Genomic DNA, 22,400 nt, shown 5'->3' on the forward strand with positions numbered 1-22,400 from the left:
GAATACAGTACTAGAATCATCTGATTACACAAACCATTGGCATAAGCATACTACTGCAGTCAAACCTATTATATGTTTGTTATAAATTCAGTAACGTCCGCCATTTTAGTTGGTTGAGAGACACACAGGCTACTGTACTATCGACCATATTCTCTAAAAGGTATGTTTAATTGCTGTATGTGTTTTAAAATGCACATGCCTACACTTATCTGACACACCAAAGGTCCGACATGCGGAAATCACCCGTCGCTCCTGACATTATGTTCTTTATATATTGACCCATTTATTTTTCTATTTGAAATGCCAAAATGTAGTTTTGTTTCTTCTTTTTGCTCTAGAGGTCTATTTCTGTTATGTGTTATGTGTTATGCTTATGCACCCTGGCTGCCATGATCAGGCCAGTATTAGTTTAACTGACTTAAAAATAGGACATAAGAAACATCATTTGTTTTGGTGCAGGCAATCACAAAGCACAAATGATGACACTGCCCAGAAACATCTATACATTTAGATATTTATCCTACACTGTGAGATTCATATTTAGAGAAACTTAGATTGATTGATTGATTGATTGAAGAATTTATTAACAGTTTGCAGAATTACAGTACATTTCAAGCACAAACTCAATACAAAGGCTGTTAACTGTGAGTGGACGACCCAATTAAGCATTACACTTGTTTCCAATAGGGTCCACCATGTTCAAATCATCAAGACATTTAGAGACGTACAAATAGACACTTCTATAGACAGAACAGGAATTCATCATAAAGGAGGTAAAAAGGGAAAAGAAACATATACAGTGAGGGAAAAAAGGGGGTGGGCGGTGGGGGGGATTCACGTTCAGCTCCGTTAATTTGTTTGAAGATTAAGAGAACCGCTCATTTCGGGGTCTTCGCACAAAGACAATTTGACAAATCAGATACCAAAGTATAAATTGGCTGTTGCAGGAATCAGACCCACAACCTCTCATTTTGTCCAAGTCTAACTTACTGTACACTACACTGTCCTATCCACTCTTAGACATTAGGATAAATTGTTTAAAAACTAAAGACTAAAGTAGCTATTAAACCATACTGTAACTTCACAGGATATATTACTACATATTTTACAACCAAATGTGGTATTGTGCGCACTTATACAATTTAAAAGTCCATGCTGCTTTCACAAGAGTCATGCATTTAGCAAATTAGCACAATTAATCTACTGTACACTGAAATTTCCTCAATGTTAATTTAACTCTTAGAGAGTGCAAATGTAACCAAACCACAGGTCAAGTTGGTTACATTTGTACACTCTCATTTGCATTTCAGAAGGGACGGATGATTTCTCAGATACCACTTATCATTTAATGTCATGGAACTTAATGGCTCTGCATGTTTTGTGTGTGTATTTGATTTCAAAACCACACACACCAGCAGATATCACAGGATCACTGGGACAAAGTCTGCACCGTCTGCTACAGCAAACAAACCAGTGAATCAACAAAAAACATCACTGTCTCTAGCCTCCACCAAACTACCTGTGGAAAGATTCAGATTCACCTTTTGAACAAAACCATAATAGGTTCACAGTCACACGACTGGATTATCCCAAAATGACTAGGCGATGATGACAAGTACAAAAACACACATTGTGTGATAGTACAGAAGATCGATAGAGAAAAAAAACTACGTGAATGTACTGTACTTGTACACACAAGCGAAATATAGACATACAAACACACACACACACACACACACACACACACACACACACACAAACAAACACACATACCAACAAACGTACATGACAGCACAGATGAGGCAGCCCCATACAGGCAACCGGAGGAGAAAGACAGAATAGACAGAAGATAGACAAAGTAACAAAGAGTGTAAAGGAAAGAACGTTTTTGTTGATATAGAGCCTGCAGCCCCCCCTCATCTCCTGATGAGGGTGAGGAACTCGTCACGTGTTTTGGGGTCCTCACGGAACACCCCCAGCATGGTGCTGGTCACCGTCTTACTGTTCATCTTCTGAACACCACGCATCACCATGCACATGTGACTACAGAGGAGAGGAGAGGAGAAAGTATTTAAAATCCCTTGTGAAACATTAGCTTACTGTAATTAGCTTGTCACAATCATCTCCATGACCCATTTAGACCTGGTCTGGTACAACCTATACGTTGTTATACCTTTGAAGTTGTTAGTTGTTGCTAATATGCTATACATGTAGTAAAGTAACGTGTAATGTGTAATGTGATGACCTACGTTGCCTCAATTACAACCCCGACCCCGGAGGGTTGCAAAGCTTCTGTGATGGCCACAGCGATTTGCTTGGTCAAGCGCTCTTGTACTGTGAACAAACAAGGATCAGACCAAAGTATAAACTTAATGTAACATGGGTAAAGTTCATTCTTTTGTAACAGAAAAAAGCAGTGAATTACTTTATGCACACAAATTCCGAAGCAAAACAATTCAATGGGTACCTTGTAGCCGCCGGCAGTAGATTTCAACGATCCTAAAGGAGATGCAGGGACAGAGGAATATTTCATTAATTCATTGTTAGATTTTTTTTAATGGGGGTTTAGTCTTAGTGTAGGATGCTAAATGGGCTAAATGGCATCGTCAACGTGACAAGCATCCAGCCGACTGGCATCGTCAACGTGACAAGCATCCAGCCGACTGGCATCGTCAACGTGACAAGCAACCAGCCGACTGGCATCGTCATCGTGACAAGCATCCAGCCGACTGGCCCAGACGGTTAGCTCAACCGTCTGGGCACCTAGGCTGCTGAGCCAGCCTGACGGCGCACTGCGGGCTCGACTCCCGATCGCGACGGCCTTTGCCGCGTGCGTGTCTTCCCCCCCATCTCTCTCCCCATTTCCTGTCAGATTACTTTCAATCTACCAATAAAGGCAGAAAATGCCAAAAAATATTGTAAAAAAAGCATCCAGCCGACTGGCATCGTCATCGTGACAAGCATCCAGCCGACTGGCATCGTCACCGTGACAAGCATCCAGCCCAGCCCCATATAGAGAGTTGAGAACTTGAGACCAAACCAAGAGAACTTCGATACGAGTCAGGATATTTGGCCCTAACCAACCCAAATATCTCTGCATTATACCGTACATTCGTACAAGGATCTAGACATCTCAGTTAAGTCCTTACCGGACACCACTGATTATGGTTGATAACAAGCAGAAATTGCCCCTAATCCACCATTTAACTTTATTTATAATCTTATCCCTAACCTGTACTTGTACAGGTTACATACAGACTTGATGTCTGTCTAGTAAGTAAGTAAGTAAGCCTTGCCGAGCCATGAGGCCCATAGGGCAGGAGCCTATCTTCTGTTTCTGTATCGTGAGGCAGCTTGATGTACAAGTACACCCCCTGGACATGACGCTAGTATGTTGCAGGGACTTACCCCCAATCCAACCCTTGATGCTGAGTGTCAAGCAGGGAGGCACTGGGTCCCATTTTTAGAGTCTTTGGTATGACCCGACCGGGGATTGAACCCCGACCTCCCAGTCTCAGGGCGGGCACTCTAACCACAAGGCCACTGAGCTGGTCTGTCTAGTGTCTACACACATAAAGTACATGTACCTAGCTAGAACAGCTTTAATTTGATAGATGGAGAGCTTTGGGGGTTTAGCACTATTGATTAGAGGTGTGTGTGAATCCCACTGACCCCAATACCTAGACCTAATTATCTCAGTAACACCCCATACTATACGGTAGTACTGGACACACAAACACACGCACGCACAAATGCGCGTGCACACTCACGCACGCACGCACACACACACACACACACACACACACACACACCTATAGACTCACCAATGTCAGATTTTAAGCAGCTTAAACTACAGCAGGGCAAATGTGATGTATGCAACACAGCTGCGGCGAATCCAATTAATTATTTATCTCTTTGTCTCTATTGTATTTAACACCACAGTTATGAACATCAGCTAGGAGAAGGAAGACACATGTACAGTACAAGTATGTCATGAGTCCAAGTCGACAACAGGCTGAGCCAACTGGGGACTGGGAACAGATGTGTCACTGAAGCAATGTGTCATGCATACATTTGACATTTGACTTACCTGGCCAGTTTGCTGAGTCCAAGGACCCTCTTGTTAGGGAGGTAACCAATATGAACCTGCGCAGAATGGACACACACCACATTAGCTTTTCTGGGTACTATGTAGGAAGATGCAGCATTACTAGCAAACACAAAATATGAATTATGTCATTCTATTGTAGAAATAGTGAAACACGCCGATATGCATTGTAGCTTGACCGGTGGTTACTTCATAACGTATAAGTTTCCGTTCCAAGAGTCCCTTCCTAAAAATGTAGTGGACTCAAAAGTACGGAATTGAATATCAAAATGTACTAAAATGTGGTAGATTGAAAGTCAAAATGTACCAAAAATGTACTTAAGTACATTTAATTAGACATTATTTGGGGGAAGGGGGGTGGGTTGTCATAACTCACATTGTGGCGTATTAGCCCGTCTGATACCTTGATCGAGTTGAGACTAAGAGCAACTGCAGTTACTGCACGTACCGGTATGCAGCCAATACACAACGACTATTGCGCAGTAAAATGGAAATGGTGCTAGACCATGGCATGTATCAGCGCCGGTCGGGACAAATAAATAAATGTATCATATCCCTGTTTGACGTTCATTGTCACATGACAATTTTGTGCCAAATTTAGGGAAAGTAAATACATTTTTTGCAACAAATCGTGTAAAATCGCTTTTGGCTCTGTGTTGTTTAGGCCGCTCAAAGTGTGTTTGGATGGACATGGTTCATGATTTGTGATTTTTATTTAAAAAAAAATTGTACCGATTTGTGAGTTTTGGACACAATCTATAGTAATAGCAATTAAGCAAAATGTCTGAGACTAAATGGTTCGCACACTAGCTGGTTGAGCCAACAGGATACACTCTTCTACTCTCACATGCAGAGATGGAGGCACAAGGCTGTAATAAGGAAGCAAAATGTGACAGACAGGGGCTGTGCTCAGAGGATGTGAGGAGAGTAGATAAACAACAGATGAGAAAAGGGGAGGAGGGAAGAGAGGCCGGAAAGATGAGAGGAGGTGAATAAGCTGGTGAATTGCTATTGTCGTGTGTGTGCCTGAGCATCAAACGCGTGCACGCGCACACACGCACACACACACACACACACACACACACACACACACACAACCACTCAAATGTCAGACGCAATTTGTTGACAAGCCTGGAAAAAGGGCAGCAGCAACAGGCATGCAAAGATCTCTATTGCCTATTTTCCCTTCTCTCATCTCTCTCCCTACCTGCTGTACGCAACCCCCTGTCATGTTAAACATATTGTCTATCTTTATTGGTACACACTGCAAGATAACACAGATAACAGGGAAATGTATACTACTACAATTAGTATTAGGGATATTAATAATTGTTGAAGTAGTAGAAATAGTATACATTTCACCACATTCTCTGTTACTCAGATGAAGAGGGGAAATGCTAGTGGGCACTAGCAGGGTGTCCTATTGTCTGCCCTACTAAAAATGTTCTTCAAACAACTGGTTAAGGCGTATAAAATACCACACATACTGTAGGGCCTACAGTAGGCTCTGATACAGCCTGACAGTGAGTCCAGGTTCAATTCCTGAGCCCGACGAAGCTTTGCTGCGTGTCACTCCCTGACTCTATCCCTATTTCCCGTCAATCGAAACAAAGGCAGAATAGCCCCAAAAATCTAAAAGACAAACCTACAAAAAACAGTGTAATATAGTATCTGCATCATTCTTCCACCATCCATATATCCAGCCAACCCGCCATCCATCCATCAATCTATCAATGAATCCATCCAACCAATCATCCACCCATCCATCCGGATGGATTCTTTCTTTCTTTCTTTCTTTCTTTCTTTCTTTCTCTTTCTTTCTTTCTTTCTTTCTTTCTCTTTCTTTCTCTCTCTTTTTCATTTTAAATGTCTAAAGTTAGAACATTTTAAAATAAATATATAAATCCACACTCATGTGACGTGAGGGGCGCTCTTATCATCATACATCATCACATTCCGTTCTCAGCCAATCAAATCATCACACAAAGCTGTGCATAGGAGCTAGCGCCCGCACACTTTTTGTGGTGGGGGAAAAACCACTCCAACAACCAGCTTTGTCTGTATGTTTGTGTACCTGTACACCTACGTGTCCGTGCACAGGTGAGCATGGTTACTATGGTCACTGACATTACATCAGACCACAGCTGATCAGACCTTGCACCACTCAGTTCACATTGATTTTCTTTTAAAGGGTAATTGAAAGATGACATGCGCATCATGCATTAAAACAATTGATGACATAATGGATCCATGTATACAGAAAACAACAATGCCCTGTAAGAGATTGAAGTCATAGTGCATGCCACCACTTATATTGGTGGCTGACTGTGGCACAAAGCTCGGACAATCCGTGAAGCCCATGGGTTGGGTTGGCTAGTCGTAGAAGCCGATGCCTGCTCTACAAGCCCCCCCCTCCCCCCACAGACACAGAGTTTGTGTATTCTTGCAGTCATCTTTTTTGGTTCACTCGCTGCGGTCCTTTGGCTCTCTGTATCTATACTGGATGTATTCAAAGATTTCCCTCTCACTGTCCACCTTCAGAGACTCGCCTGGCACTCCGGTGACCCCAAGTTTACGTACGGTGTACTCGTTAAGGGTGAAGCCTTTCTCCAGAGCATGAGTTCTCATATTCTTATTAAAGATATCACTCCCTGTGAAATACAAAACACCACAGTAGTACTGGTCCTTGGGAATTAACCTGATGTCAATACGTCTGTGAAGGTACTCATCATATTTGTTACTGCTCTGCAGCTGGCAGACACCCATGAACTTGGTGTCTCCTTTCGATATAATGTCTGTCACAAATCCAACGGACTCAAAGTGTTCCACAACAGCATGGAGGAGCTTTGGCTGCTTCTCAGTCTGAGAGGTGAAGTCTGGGTGGGTCAGTAAGAGATCAACATCACCACTGGATGCAACCCCTCTCCTGTAGCTTCCACAAATAGTTCCTATGTATGCTGGATCTACCTTCTTCAACTGCTTTAGAATGAAAACTTCCATTGTCTGCATTTCAGCTCGTGGAATCCGCTTCTCAAATTCCTCAAAGTACCTGAGTCCTATCCGTTGATGATGGTTTAGCTTGTGTTCAATGTTTTTCAAATCTTCTAGTGTTGTCACCCCCTCCTCAAAGAACTTCTTGGCTGCAGCAGGACCAATTCCAGTAACTCTGGTGAGGAGATTAATGGAGGATGTTGTGCCATCATTACGAATCTCCTCCAATCTCCTTAGCTTGCCGGTTTGCAGGAACTCATCAATCTTTTCTGCAATTTTTGCTCCCACACCATCCAATGTCTTAGCCTCTGTACCACTTTTGATCTTTTTGGAATATTTGGCAATGGTAGAGGCAGCTTTCCTGTAGGCATTGTATTTGTGTATGGCTCTGTTGACATTCCTCTCATAATTGGCCAGTTCGACTAGAAAGTCTGTTATTCCTTTGTTTAGGGTTTCCTCCGGTGCTTTCCTCTTACTCATAGTTGATTTGTCCTTCACTTAATTGTATTATGGTAAATGTATTGGTCAACAAACCAGTCAAATAAACAAGAAAATACCTCGCAAGTCATTATCTGCTAACACAGCAGCATGGCTAAGCTAACAATGACCACACCCACAAATACCTGCTAACTTAAATTATAAAGGGACTCTGATTTTAAAACCTGGCCAAATTTGGCGTCATACATCATTATGTCAGACAACTGATGTCATATAGATGCCTGCTTGACAGCTTAGCTGCTGCATCTGTGTCATGGGTTTGTAATCGGCTGCGTATGTCGGTGGCGTCGCTCGGCCAATCAGGGACCAAGTATGTATGTATGTGGGTGGCGTCGCTCGGCCAATCAGGGACCAAGAACAGCGATCGCCTGGGTATGTATGTCGGTACATTCCACCAGCCAATGAGAAACCACTGTTCTCGATGACGTAAACTAAAGTACGGGGTATGTATGGGCTGGGTATGTGTGTATGTCGGTGTACTCCATTGGGAAATGAGGGACCACTGACCACTGCTGTATTTCAAACCTAGACAGCAGCAGAGAGCTTTAGGACTCAGAGCAGCAGTCGTGCCAACAGTGGTGAGCGCACCTCATGCACGCTCTGCTTGCTCACAAGTAAGCCATACATGGCTTACTTGCAAGTTGGCGACAGAGTGCATTTCTAGTTCAGTCAGGACAACTCAAGAATGGATGGAATATATATTTATTGAATATATATAATGAGCAATATATTTATTATGGTTTGTTATGGTTTTGAATAATTGGATCTGCTTTTTAGGTACTCAGGTGGTCAAGCGCATCAGTCCCAACCATAGGGACTCCGAATCCCCCCTAAACAGCAGATCCAAAACGACAGGTGGTAGCTGGGGTGGAGGAGGGTGAGCAGCAAAACTTTAGCATACGGCAGCGCAGTAGAATCAGCAGCAAGCAAGCAAGCAGGAGGAGGAGTGCAAACCCTTCCAGTTTAAATAGCCGGTATGAAGATGGAGTGAGAGTGTTATTGGCTGAGTGAATCATGTGAGTGAGAACGTAATGCTGAGGCGGCCCAATTAACGCCGGCAGCAACTGCACTGAGGTTTCCTGACTGAACTTGCTCTGTGCATGTCTGTGACAGGAGCGATGCTCATTTGGTATACTTTACAGTAGGTATACTTTTATTATTTAATCCTATCCTGTTATATTCTTGAATAAGGTGATCAAAGCTTTAAATGGCTTTGAAACTTGGTTAAGTTTATTTATATGGATAAGCACAGGCTAGAGCTTAAAGGGACACTAAACCCTTTTTGCAAAAAAGAAATGTTAATGACGTTTAAAAGATTTAGAACACTTTCCTGTGGGTCTTTGTGTGTGTAATATGTGGTTTTAGATATTTTAGATTTTAGCAGTGAGCCCAGTGTCTCTGATGTCATCGACACTGGGCTCACTTCTTTCCTGGACTACAATTCCCATAATGCTTTGGTGCACTGCTCCTCCTTGTGGATAGGGGGAGGGCTGTCTTACACTCTGGACACACCTAAGCTTCCATGCGCGGCCAAAAGAAGCTGTCTGCCGGCGTTTCTTCCGGGTTTTTAGACAGCTGGTGGATGGAAATGAAGCTCCACCAAGCTTTTCCGGGAATCTAGCCGACGCGGCAATCTGCCGCGTGAGTGGAGCTTCATTTCCATCCACCAGCTGTCTAAAAACCCGGAAGAGAGAAATGTATGACAGTGTTGTAAATAATCCAAATTCTGTCTGGTTCTGAAATATCCATCGACTGACTGACTGTTGTTTTTGTGTGGGGCGCTAGCCCCTCCAACGTCTGACTTTCAGACATGACGTCATGTGGCAGCCAAGTCTATGGACTTTTAATGTTTGTCTTATTCATGCCCCCCCAAAAATCAGCACGCCCCCCCGTGACGTCATGTGGCAGCCAAGTCTATGGTGCTGATAAGGAGGTGTCGGTCTCTGTCTGACTCTGTAGTGCCTGCCGGAGGGAGATGGGTGAGTCATTGTGGGTTTATGGGAGACAGACACACTGATGATGCAGGTAGGAACCATGCAGTAAATGTAAAGGTGTGTGTGTGTGTGTGTGTGTGTGTGTGTGTGTGTGTGTGTGTGTGTGTGTGTGTGTGTGTGTGTGTGTGTGTGTGTTTGAGCAAGGAAGGGGTGGGAGATTGTTCTGTGTGTGCGTGCGTGCGTGCGTGCGTGCGTGCGTGCGTGCGTGCGTGCGTGCGTGCGTGCGTGCGTGATTCACTGCTGTCACCATAGCCCATTTACGTGGTGAGAAGTCAACAGCCAGCCTGTTTGCTTGCTCACACCTGCAGGCTACAATCAATACACAAGGAAGGAACAGTGGTTCTCAAAGTGGGGTGCAGGGACCCCAGAGTCCACAACAAAATGAGTTGATATTATGCAATGTGCTCTGAGCTTGTAGAGCTGCTATTTAAAAGAAGTAAAGGGCACCTTGGCCGGCAGCACGAGCCTGGCAGTGTGCCGCAGGCTCGACTCCCGATCCCGACGGCCCTCACTGCATGTCACTCCCCCATCTCTCTCCCCCATTTCCTGTCAGCCTACTGTCTGTCTCTCTATACAAAATATAAAATAAAGGTGAAAGCCGCAAAAAAAAAACATTTAAAAGAAGTGTATTCTTGTATTGTACAAAATATGTTCTGATGGGGGTCAGCAGACAAATTAATTTGGGGGTCCTTGACATGACATGTTTTGAGAGCCACTGCTTTACAGAAGGCCAATTATGGCAAAGGCTCCAGGTGGAGCCAGGAACTAAACGACTCTGGACAGAGATCTTTGGATAACTAGATCTCAGCTAATTTCATTGGATCTCATGTTCCCTCTACTCTCCGCTGGTCCAGTCACACCCGTGTTCAGGGACGAAATGTAATTATAATCGTCGTGGGGGCACGCCCCCGCCCCCAGACTGGCCGAGCATGCCCAGGGGCGGGGGGAGGTGTTAAGAATGTAGAAAAACTAGAAATCCCCTAAAATCATCAAGGGGGCTCGAGCCCCGCAGCCCCCACGTAGTCGTCGTCACTGCCCGTGTTCCTCTCTGATCATGGTTTCTGTCTCTGTCTTTTCTAACCCACAGGAAGGGCTTCTTTCTTTTCTGAACAGAGGCTTACATTTTTCCCAAGAGCACAAACTGCTGTCATGGCAGTGGGTTATGCGGTAGCTGCGTCCCATCTGCCCTCAAATCAGCCAGAGTAACACCACTCCTCAAGAAACCAACCCTTGACCCCTCAGATGTCAAGAACTACAGACCGGTATCACTCCTTTCATTTCTATCAAAAAGCATTGAACGTGTTGTCTCCAACCAGCTCTCTCTCCATCTCTCACATAACAACCTGCTAGATCCCAACCAGTCCGGATTCAAAAAAGCCCACTCCACAGAAACTGCCCTGCTGGCAGTCACAGAAGCACTACATGCTGCCCAGGCTGCTTCCCACTCTGCAGTCCTGATTCTCCTAGACCTATCAGCAGCATTTGACACAGTGAACCACCAGCTGCTCCTAGACACCCTAGCGGATCTAGGCATCGGCGGGACGGCACTAAAGTGGTTCTCCTCTTACCTCACCGACCGGACCTACCAGGTCTCCTGGAAAGGTCTGTTATCATCCCCCCGAACCCTCCAAACTGGGGTCCCACAGGGATCTGTACTTGGTCCCCTCCTTTTCTCACTGTACACTAAATCCCTTGGCACTATCATCTCTGCTCACAATATATCCTATCACTGTTATGCCGATGACACACAACTGTTTCTATCCTTCCCCCCCTCTGCCACCCAGGTGGAAGAGCGCATCACTGCTTGCCTGGCTGACATCTCACAGTGGATGTCCTCCAACCACCTCAAGCTGAACCCAGACAAGACTGAGCTTCTCTTCTTCCCAGCTAAGTCCTGCCCGATGCGGGAGCTAACTATTTCCGTAGACAACGCCCTGGTAACGTCTGTCCCAACAGCCAGGAACCTTGGTGTTGTCCTGGACAGTCAGCTCTCGTTCAAAACTCACATCACAGCTGTCACTCGATCCTGTAGGTTCACACTCTATAACATACGACGAATTAGACCGTTCCTCACCCAGGAATCATCCCAGCTCCTAATCCAGACAACAGTCCTGTCAAAACTTGACTATTGTAACTCTCTCCTTACTGGCCTACCGGCATGTGCACTGAAGCCTCTCCAACTGATCCAAAATGCCGCAGCTCGCTTGGTCTTCAACCAGCCAAAATTCTCACATGTCTCCCCCCTGCTCCGCTCCCTGCACTGGCTCCCGGTCGCTGCCCGCACAGAATACAAAACTCTGATGTTGGCATTTAAAGCAACCAAAGGTATGGCTCCCCCATATCTTGCCAGCATGATTGAACCCTACAAACCCTCCCGCGCACTCAGATCAGCCAACGCAGGGAAGCTGGAAGTACCCTCACTAAAAACGCCGGGACAACGCTCCACACGTCCCAAACTCTTCTCCCTTCTGGCCCCAAAACTGTGGAATGCACTTCCCGTTGCAATCAGAACTGCAGCATCACTCCCGATCTTCCGCCGTAGTCTGAAAACCCACCTTTTCAGACTCCATCATGGCCCATAGCACTTACCCTACCCCCTTAGACAGCACTTCTTAGACTTATATAGCATTTGAAACAGACTTATAGCATGTCATGTAGACAGCACAATAAGTGCATTGTATGTAGTCATAGCACTTCATAGTATATATGTACAGCATAGTATAGCATATATGTGTAGTTTATATGTATAGTGTCATTATATAGATATGTTCTAGTTATAGTTTATATGTATAGTGTCATTATATAGATATGTTCTAGTCACGGTCTTAGCTTACGCATGTTTCGCGATAAATGCATTTTTTTTTACATATGTGATGTATTCCCATGCTTTTTGTTCTTGCCTATTGTAAGTCGCTCTGGATTAAGAGCGTCTGCTAAATGCCTAAATTGTAAATTGTAAATTGTAACTATTGAGCAACAGGTTGCAGTTCATTAGCAGAACAAAGAGTGGTGATGGGAGGTTGGCGAGGGGGCCAGGCCCCCAGAGCGGCTGGGAAACTGTGAAGCCACCCCACCCTACTGGCCAAAGCTGGAACTGCAGGTGGACAAAGTACACGCACGACCAAAAGAGCGCGCAGATTTAGTGTACATGAATCGATTCAGGCGCGTTCATGGAGGTTAGTACTTCCGCATTTTGGGCACCAAATTTTGGTGCATAGAGTCCGGGACTAACTCTATGGTGAGGGCACATGAGAGAAAAAACTAAGAGCATGCTATGTGGTGAAATTGGGAAATCAAAGTAGCAAAAAGACAATGGTTATTATTGGTCATTATTGGAACGTAAACCCTTTCTGGGTGATGCTGCAACAATGACCTCCTGACTATGCATTATCTTTTATATAGCTACTTAAGATTTTATATAGCTACTAAAGAACAAAATCAATAATTTAACATGAAATACTAACATTAGTTAACAGGGTAATACGGGAAAGTGGTCAGTTTGGCTGTGTGTGTGTGTGTGTGCGCGTGCCTACATGCGTGTGTGTGTGCACACGCAAATGTGCGTGTGTGGGTGCAAGTGTGTGTGTGCGTGTGTGTGTGTGTGTGTGCGCGTGGGTGCGCAAGTGTGTGTGTGTGCGCGCGTGCGTGCGTGCGTGCGTGTGTGTGTGTGTGTGTGTGTGTGCGTGTGTGAACGCACGTGCGTGTGTGGGTGCGCAAGTGTGTGTGTGTGTGTGTGTGTCCTACCCTGCCGATGATAGGGACCAGGTGATGCTCACACATGGAGAACATGTCAATGTCTTTTACGATCACCATCTCATCATGGTCCTCATCAAAGATGGCGTCATTCATTACATCTGTGGAGGGGGAAACCACGTTTTTAGGTGATGTAAAACAAACTGTGCCAACACAAACATTAAACGCCACAAACAATAAAGAGGCAATATGACATAATGAGGCACATTATGATTATATGATATAATATGATTATTTTCCCTTCATTGTCAATGGCGTTTACAAAACAAACATTGAACTAAAGACAAACATTAAACCTGTGTATAGCTCAGAATTATATGTACAGTACTTGAGTACATGTACCTAGTTACTTCAGAACCACTGGAAAGCATGCAAGGCACCAGGCTGCTCATCAGGAACAGTTAGAGGTAAGTGCACTTGGATGCTAACACGGGTGAGCCACGTATCGACACGGGAACCTTCCAATTTCCAAGCTGCCACTCCACCTCCTGAGGCTCCTCCTGAGTCACATGGGAGCCATGCGCTTATGAGACCCCATATTGATTATTGTCAGTACACTTTTCTATAGCACCCGTCACACAAGGCTGGATTTACCATTGGGCTAGGGTGGTCTGCAGTCGCCGGGGCCCAGAAACTTTTTTTTAATGATAAATTATAATGTAGTGAGATTTGTATTTAGTTATTGTATATATCTATGTTTTATCCTATGGTTAAAACATTGAGAGCTTCTGCTCTGCTGTCCGCACTGCCTGTGGTGGCTGTGGAAAGTCTGGTCCGGAGAGGGTTTGGATCGTGGTTGGATCATGATCTGTATACATGTCCCCCCATATCTCCAAACTCTATGGAGATATAGAGGCGCGGTGTATGCAGATCCTGATCCATTTCAGGGTTGTTTGCTGGGCTGGCTCCCCCAAAAAAGAACGAACCTTTGTGGGCGTAAGTGCTCAAAAATTATATTCTAGCCCAGGGGCCTTCACTACTATAAACCCGGCACTGGCCCCCCCACTCACACAGCTCAATACGATTTACACAAAGCTAAGAAGAATATACAATATAAAAACAAAAACACACAATCATTCTGAAACGACATCAAAATTGAAAAAAGTAACATGTGGCCAGTAGCACAAGAAGAAGTAGTCAAAAAAGTGAGAGAGATAAACACAAGTGATTCATGGGACGGACAGACAGACAGACAGACAGACAGACAGACAGACAGACAGACTGATGGTACCGACAGACAGACGATACCTACAGACAGAAGCTGACAGACTAGTGATATAAACTTCATCCTTGGTCATTGGACCTGGCACCTTACAACTGTCTCCATCTGTTACGGTGCTTCTCCCTGGAAAACACTGGTGTTTATTATAGATGGGATCCCGTATGCTCTTTCTGATGTGGGTTTATTGCATTTCTTGTTGCCGAGGGCTCATATTGTGGCTTCAATAAAGGCTGCTTTATCTGTTTGTGGCTGTGTACCGGCCTCTCTCGCAAGACTGCACGTTTTAATTTCCTGACTGCCTATCTGTTTGAGCAAGGAAGGGGTGGGAGATTGTTTTGTGTGTGTGTGTGTGTGTGTGTGTGTGTGTGTGTGTGTGTGTGTGTGTGTGTGTGTGTGTGTGTGTGTGTGTGTGTGTGTGTGTGTGTGTAGACTCCACAATAAGTTAGCCAATTCAGTTCTTTGACTTGTTACCTCAGATGTGTTTCTTTGTGAGCACTGTGTGACAAAGGAGAGTACGTGTGTGCTAACAGCTGCCTGCTTGGTACGTAGACGGGACAAACGGGAGATTTTGTCTTCAATGTCACTGTTTATTTACCCAGTCTGTATTAACTAATTCACTCCACCAACTGGGCATTGACCGCAGGCAATACAGCACTCTGACCTCTAATGAATTTGAGATGAATCGGTAGCAATGTGCCTCTATCTGATTTCTTTTCCTTCTTTTCTTCTTGTAATCACTCACACAAATTAACCACTTAAACCCCATATGATTCACCGGATTCTTTTTCTGTTTTCTATTATTGTGGGGAAGGCTTTGGGCGAAAATAGTAGATCGACAAGCTCACAGTGCGTCTCAGCCAGCATGCCGTATACTGAACGTCTAAATATTGTCAGTGTGGCGCAAGATGTTGAAGTAAATTACAATAACATACCCTGGATAAATAAAGGTTTAAGGTTAAAGGTTTTATCTAATCCACTTTATATTTATATTTATAAAGCAGATTTAAAACAACAGCGTTGAACCAAAGTGCTGTACACTCAAAACATATACTAAAATACTACGAGCAAAACAATATATAACTAGACTAGAAAAAGTGCTCATCTGAGCACAGGTCTCCACCAGGTCATGTCATCTTGTTGTGGAAAATGTGAAAATTTCCTCCTCGGTCTAGTGGGAATGTGCGTGTACAGTGTACACTAAAGTGTCACAGCAATCGCATGCTGCATTCATGATTTGAGACATTTTGTTCAAAACGATAGATGGCAATCTTAGCCAAACAGAATGGAATATGAAAAATAGGACAGATCCATGTTGATCACATGACTATAGAGATACTGTGCACCGATTTGCATGATGTTTGGACAAAATATATTTTTTAAGATATATATTTTTGGGCCTTTTCTGCCATTATAGTGTACAGTATGGTGACAGGAAATGTCACCATTTAGAGAGTGTATGTGCAAAGTTTCACGCATATCGGTCCAGTTATAGGTAAAAACATGAAACGACCTATTATAGCACCACCATGAGGCTGATTTAAAAAAAAATCAAGTGGCATTTCTTCCACTGCCTAGTGGGAATGTGCATGCAACATTTCACAGAAATCGCACGCGCTGCGTTCATGATTTGATCTATTCCCCCCTTAGTAGTATATTTGTATCCTATATATTAAAGTATTAGGTATGAATAGTACACCTGGCTCTGCCCCGCTGGTGTCAGACAATAGACCAGCTATTACCAGATGTGACCCCTGCTGCCTGTATGTGCGCTCCACTCAGTCAGCATTGATGAATGGAGAGCGTGGGCCTCGGTTTGTGTCAGCAAGCAGAATGTGACAGCTGCTCGGCCTAGAACAGCCATCAACAGTCAACACCTAGGCAGACACCCTCTATGCTCAACACCAACACATCACACACTGCACCTGTGCACCACCCACAGAAATAAATGGACAACAATCACACACATGCACCCATTTACGAGCTCTATGTGTGAGACTCGCACAAAAATCTTGATATAGTCCGGCAGCCAACAGCATAGGTTTCTTTTGTTTAAAGTGGGAAATTTGGTATATCATTTTTTTATTAGCCCAAAATATTGTCTATATACATTCATGAATCCACTTGCTAACCGGCTGTCGGGATTGAGCAATTTATTTTATAGGGGGATATAATAATGTGACCATACCATTAACATCCTATAATTTTTTCAAATATTAATAGAGGGTATGCGCATGCTTAAAGTGAATGGCACATCGAGTGGCAAAGCAACATGCAAAGTGAGTTTAACATTGTTTAACGTTGTTTAATGCAATCATTCTATTCTGTTTGAATGTATATGGGCTGTCAAGGCCAGAAAGTAGTTTTTTGCCACGTAGGCGTTCCTGCATAACTTCCGGGTTTGATGATGATGTCACGCACATACCCTCTATTATGCTTTATGTAGCACGTGACATGTCAAACTCTGAGGGGTTGTCATGATTCTGAATCCATTCCAAGCATAAGTTTTGCACAAAATACTCATTGGACTAAAAACAGCCATAGCCCAAAATGTGCAGACCTCATCACATTTGTGATGACGGCTATGGCCGTTTTTAGCCCAAGGAGTGTTTTTTGTGCAAAATTAATGCTTGGAATGGATTCAGAAGTGAAAAACCCCTAGTTTGACACGTCACATGCTACTTAAAGCATAATGAAATTATTGCCTTATATAGGATGTTAATGGGCGTGTTAATAAGGGCGTTGCTACAGGTATGGTAACCAGCCAGACAGAGCAGGGAAGGCGACAACGACCGTTTAGACACGCCCTTGGACGTGTGATATCCAATGTCTACGTGCGGCGTGCCAAACGCAGTTCTCGGTCAGGTGGAATGAATGCAGCCGACAGGCAGTTGTGACCGTGACATTGCATCTGGGTGGTAAGTGCTACAAACTTCTCTCCCTAAGATACCTGCACATTCTCCTTGTCATTTTGAGATATTTATGCATGCTGTCTCTACATCCTAAAGGCTTTATAGGAGTGGTGCTTAAAGCATACGCTGGAGCGTGTGGGAAACCTGGAAGAGAAACCTCGTATCTTACCTGGCTCCGTGGATAGAGACTGGGAGTGGATACTGGGAGTATCTCTGTGTGAACCGTCTACAAACGCTAAGGTCGTAAGCAAACCTTGTATTTTATACTCACGTCCTTTGAACTTGAAGAGGCACTCCCTGCGGGTCGAGAAGCTAAAGTTAACGCCTACTTGATGAGCCTGGCCCGCTCTCATCTGATGATGCATTAAGAGGACTTTTAAGTTGAATTAAAGAAGAGAATGAACTATGTTGACTACTCACCTTAAGCCTGCGGAGAAAAAAGAAGATTGTTTGATAACACAAGAGACTCACCGACTTCCTGTTAAGAGAAGTATTTATACTCACCTACTTCCTGTGGGAAACAGACCTATGCCAAAGCACCTACCTTCATCCTGTCGAGACTTGCCACAATGTGTATCTATGTGTGTGTGTGTGTGTGTGTGTGTGTGTGTGTGTGTGTGTGAGTGAGTGAGTGAGTGAGTGAGTGAGTGAGTGAGTGTCACTCATCATGACTGTGTCCTCATACAGTACAACTACATGTACATATTCAAATCCTGTACAAAGGCACAACCCTGGGCATGATTTATTCGAGAGTGAGTGAGTCATCGCCTCAGAGGCGCGCACACACACACACACACACACACACACACAGTCCCAATCCCGATTTTATTTATTTATGATGGGGTCGGAAGGTTTCAAATAATTTGTGTTTCTACTATTAAATATCAAGAGCTAGAGAATAAAACATGTATTTACTGTTTGAAGTAGGGCAGCATGCTATGTGTTATGTTTCATTGGTTGCGTCTTAACAACTTAAATTATAGACTTTATTGGCCGATGTCCCCCAGGTGTTTGTACTAGGCTAGGCCTCCTACTTCTGTAATTTTTTTGCAGAATGTTCACCCCAGAATAGGGACACTATAGGGTTCCTGTGATTACATATAAATTGTGCAAAACCCATTTTGACCTGGTGCAACCTATACGTTGTTATACCTTTGAATCCAGGAGTTACCTCTGTGTCTCATGTTGCTATACATGTAGCAACAACATTCTTTTTTCATTTTTTTGAATAAGAATTTGAAGGTTTTCAGAAACCTTAGGTTAGGTTTTAGAAGGCGTTTTTAGAGTCAGCCTCAGGTCTAAACGTCTATCTATAAATGCACCATGTCTCTGTCTGTGTGTACGGCTGTAATGCACGTATCTCGAGAGTCGAGAACCGTTCGCCCCACTGACTTCAAATCTGACACACGTGTTCCACACCCCCACAGGGAGTGCAGTGCCCGTTGTCGAGTCGGTCGGACCCACAGTTGTCCAGAACCGCCACAAAGGGCCTGTGCCCGGGCTCTGGACAGGGCTCCTGCCCAGGGTCCATATATGGAGCTGGTCTGTTCTGACATCACAACACTCCATATTTGGGCATGCCTGACACAAATAAACTAAAGGGACACAGAGAGAAAGATACAGAAATCTACAAATATGGGTATAAAAGGGACACAGACAAATGGGTGGAACAGGTACTCTGACACGGGTACAATGGGTATTGCATAGCCAGGTGGGGCATGGATCTGGCACCAGTCTAGTGATTTGTAAGTAGCAGTTTATTTCTCAAAAGAAAAGTGCTCAGAAATGCTGCTCTGCATTTATACCGTATGTAGAAAAGAAGCACAGAACTTGGTCTTAAGTGTGAGCTAGTCTTTCGAGCAGGCACGTGCAGAGGGGGGGGCTAGGGGGGCTTGAGGACCTGCCCCTTTGCAGAAAGTGCCCTTTCTCTCAAAAAAAAGTTTTATTTGTGTGGGGGGGCAATAAGGGCTTGTGTGGGGGGGCAAATAAGAGCTTGTGTGGGGGGCAAATAAGGGCTAATATAAGGGCTAATATTTCACAATATTTATCTGTGGAACGGAGTCAACTAAATGTAATGCCTCAACTCCTACATTCCATGTGCTTATCAGGGTGGGGGGTCCCCAGTTCAAATATGATTGTTTTGGGGGTCACGCCATGAAAAGGTTGAGACACTGCACTAATACACCATTTCCTTTCTTTACAGCACTAACACAGTACCACAAAATGCTCTGTGTTTGTCAAACGTCTGAATCCAAATGGGTTTTTTTGTTTCGTTTTTCATTGCTTTCTCTGCTTTAGGGGTCAACGGGGCGGTTCTAGAAACAACCAATCAAAAGAGGGGAAGAGCACTGCTTAGTGTCTTTACAGAACAACACATATGTATGCCATTATAACTGCCCAACAACACACACACACACACACACACACACACACACACACACACACACACACACACACACACACACACACACACACACACACACACACACACACACACACACACACACACACACACACACACACACACACACACACACACACACACACACACACACACACACACACACACACACACACACACACACACACACACACACACACACACACACACACACACACACACACACACACACACACACACACACACACACACACACACACACACACACACACACACACACACCTCAGAGGTGCAATGGCACTTGATTATGTGGATAGTATGCTATATGACATGGCTCATTTGAGGAAATGGACGTAAGCTACTGCAGCTCATTGAGATTACACTTTGTAGAACTCTATGTAAACCACTGTTCCTGTGAGAAATGTATCTAGGATTGTAGAGAAACTCAACATTCTTTGAATATGTTACAGCTTAACGATACACAACCACAGATTTCCTCCCCAACCACCCCCCAACGCCTCTAAACTACCTCCAGATGCATTAGAGGAGGATAGTTCAAGAGGGAGAGGAGGTCCAACAGAGGGAGTGAAGTGAAGTTCGAGAAGAAAAAAAGAAAATGGGAAGAGGGGCAGCTCCCTGGTTCCACCACTCGAGGAAGTGGCGTGGAGAAGTCAGCCCATATGGATGCAGCATGTACCTCACTGGCTGTGGCTTGCAGTGGAAAGTAATGAAATACCAGTAGGCTACTTAGTTTGTTACGGTACATTCTTCAATTATTTGTTCTTTACCTATGTATGTACTTCAAAGCAACTACCGGTATACTCCACTACAATTCAAAGCAACAGTTCATTCCAACAAGCACTCCACTACATCTCAAAGAACATTTCAATGCATTTTACAACACTACATTTCTAACAATTATGTTAATTCTTTCATATGAAAAGGACAAAAGCTAAATTAATCTGTCCAATTAGATAAGAAGATTTATGTAACATTTCAGGATTGCTGATATATTGTTCAAGTCTTCATCCTTTCAAGGAATATTTTGATACAGTGTGTATAGAGTGATAAGGCAGGGGGTCAGAATGAATGCAGCAAAAGGCCTCGGGTTGGATTGAAAACCAGGCCAGCTGTGGCAAAGACTTTTCCTTAACATGGTATGCATGTGCTGTAAAGGTGAGCTACCTGGGAACCCCATGGCGATGGCATCTTCACCCCTGTTGAATTACAATGACTGTGTGTGTATGTGTGTGTATATATATATATATATATATATATATATATGTGTGTGTGTGTGTGTGAGAGACTAATTATAATCAATTCAAAATATGCTACTTGCAATTCTTTAACATCCAAGTAAACTATACTTTTAGCCTACGAAAAGGAGCAAGCCCATAGCCTCCTGCCCCTATACTTTTTGAAAGTAGCCTATATCTTCTTGTAAACCCCCACATTTCCACTCAAGTTGAGATACTTCAGTGGTAGTAGTCATAAAGTTTTATCTTTTTCTTTCAGCTCTATTGTTTCTTGGCTGCCATGAATTATAGTTGTATTTATTACTTATTTTCACCTATTTGTTTCACAATAAATAACAGACAGACAGTATAGATACAGTATTTCACAGATGAAAGGAACATATTTGCCTATAGGCTGTTTTTTTCTCTCTCTATTCTCGCTTCTTTCAGAAGTGTCATTTGCATTTGCGCATGTACAGCTAATTAGCAAACAATTATAGAATGGGGAAGAACATTATTTCTGGACATGGATAATCAAAGCAAATAAGGCTGCCTATATTATACAATAAATGTTCCTGAATTGACAGCCATACATAGGAATAGGATCAGCCGGGTATAGCTACTATGCCACCTGTTGATCATCAGACAGACAAATCACCGAAATGCATTTCATTTATACATTTGGTTTTTAACAAAATATGTTGCCTTACCCATAATTTTCTCCTGGTATCCCTTTGTGAAAAACTGCATAGCCTCGGCAGCCCTCCATGGAGTTTTGAGGAGTCCCTGTCTCTGCGGGTCCTCCCCGAGTCCTCTGAGGATGGTGGTGTAGGCTGCCGCAAGACACGGTAGACTCATCTCGTTGTCCTCCACGCTCCTGGTGCGCTCTCTACTCTCCACGACAGAGGAGGAGGTGTTCGGCGTCTGGGAGCTGCTGCACTCCCCGGCAGCAGCTGGCAGCGTCGGCTTCCTCACCATCTTCCCGTCAAAGTGTCCGACTATCACGGCGTCGCTGTCACCGGCGTCTTTCTTCTCGCTTTGGCCATACTGATGACAATGTTTGGAGCACTCCATAACTCGAGTTTATAAGAATCTGACTTTTGTTTTCTTTGCGGTGCGTTTTCTCTCCGTCTTTCGCAGCGACTCGTCTCGAAGTTTCTGTGGATGTTGTCGCTTGAGAATTTTACCTGAGATCAAAGTATGTAAGAGGGAGCGCACATGTCGCAGTTTCAGCATCCTTCGGTCTTTATAATAAACCCACAATAATCCGAGGATCCCCATTGGTCGGT

General features: G+C 44.0%; 2 protein-coding genes across 2 annotated transcripts; both read right to left on the reverse strand.

Moving 5' to 3' along the window:
* Positions 1–1,798: 1,798 nt before the first annotated feature.
* Positions 1,799–22,185, reverse strand: gch1 (GTP cyclohydrolase 1; the record flags this gene model as incomplete). Its single annotated transcript, XM_079496277.1, has 6 exons — positions 1,799–2,043; positions 2,250–2,334; positions 2,468–2,499; positions 4,091–4,146; positions 13,336–13,445; positions 21,822–22,185. The coding sequence occupies 6 exons, from the start codon at positions 22,183–22,185 to the stop codon at positions 1,917–1,919; spliced, it is 774 nt and encodes a 257-aa protein (XP_079352403.1). The 3' UTR covers positions 1,799–1,916.
* Positions 6,572–7,579, reverse strand: LOC306920688 (DNA polymerase beta-like; the record flags this gene model as incomplete). The annotated part of the gene is made up of 1 exon (XM_079497514.1): positions 6,572–7,579. One exon carries the CDS (start codon positions 7,577–7,579, stop codon positions 6,572–6,574), a length of 1,008 nt encoding a protein of 335 aa, XP_079353640.1.
* Positions 22,186–22,400: the final 215 nt, after the last annotated feature.

The sequence above is a fragment of the Electrona antarctica genome (genome assembly GCF_951216825.1).
Source record: "Electrona antarctica genome assembly, chromosome: 3".
Classification (NCBI taxonomy): domain Eukaryota; kingdom Metazoa; phylum Chordata; class Actinopteri; order Myctophiformes; family Myctophidae; genus Electrona; species Electrona antarctica.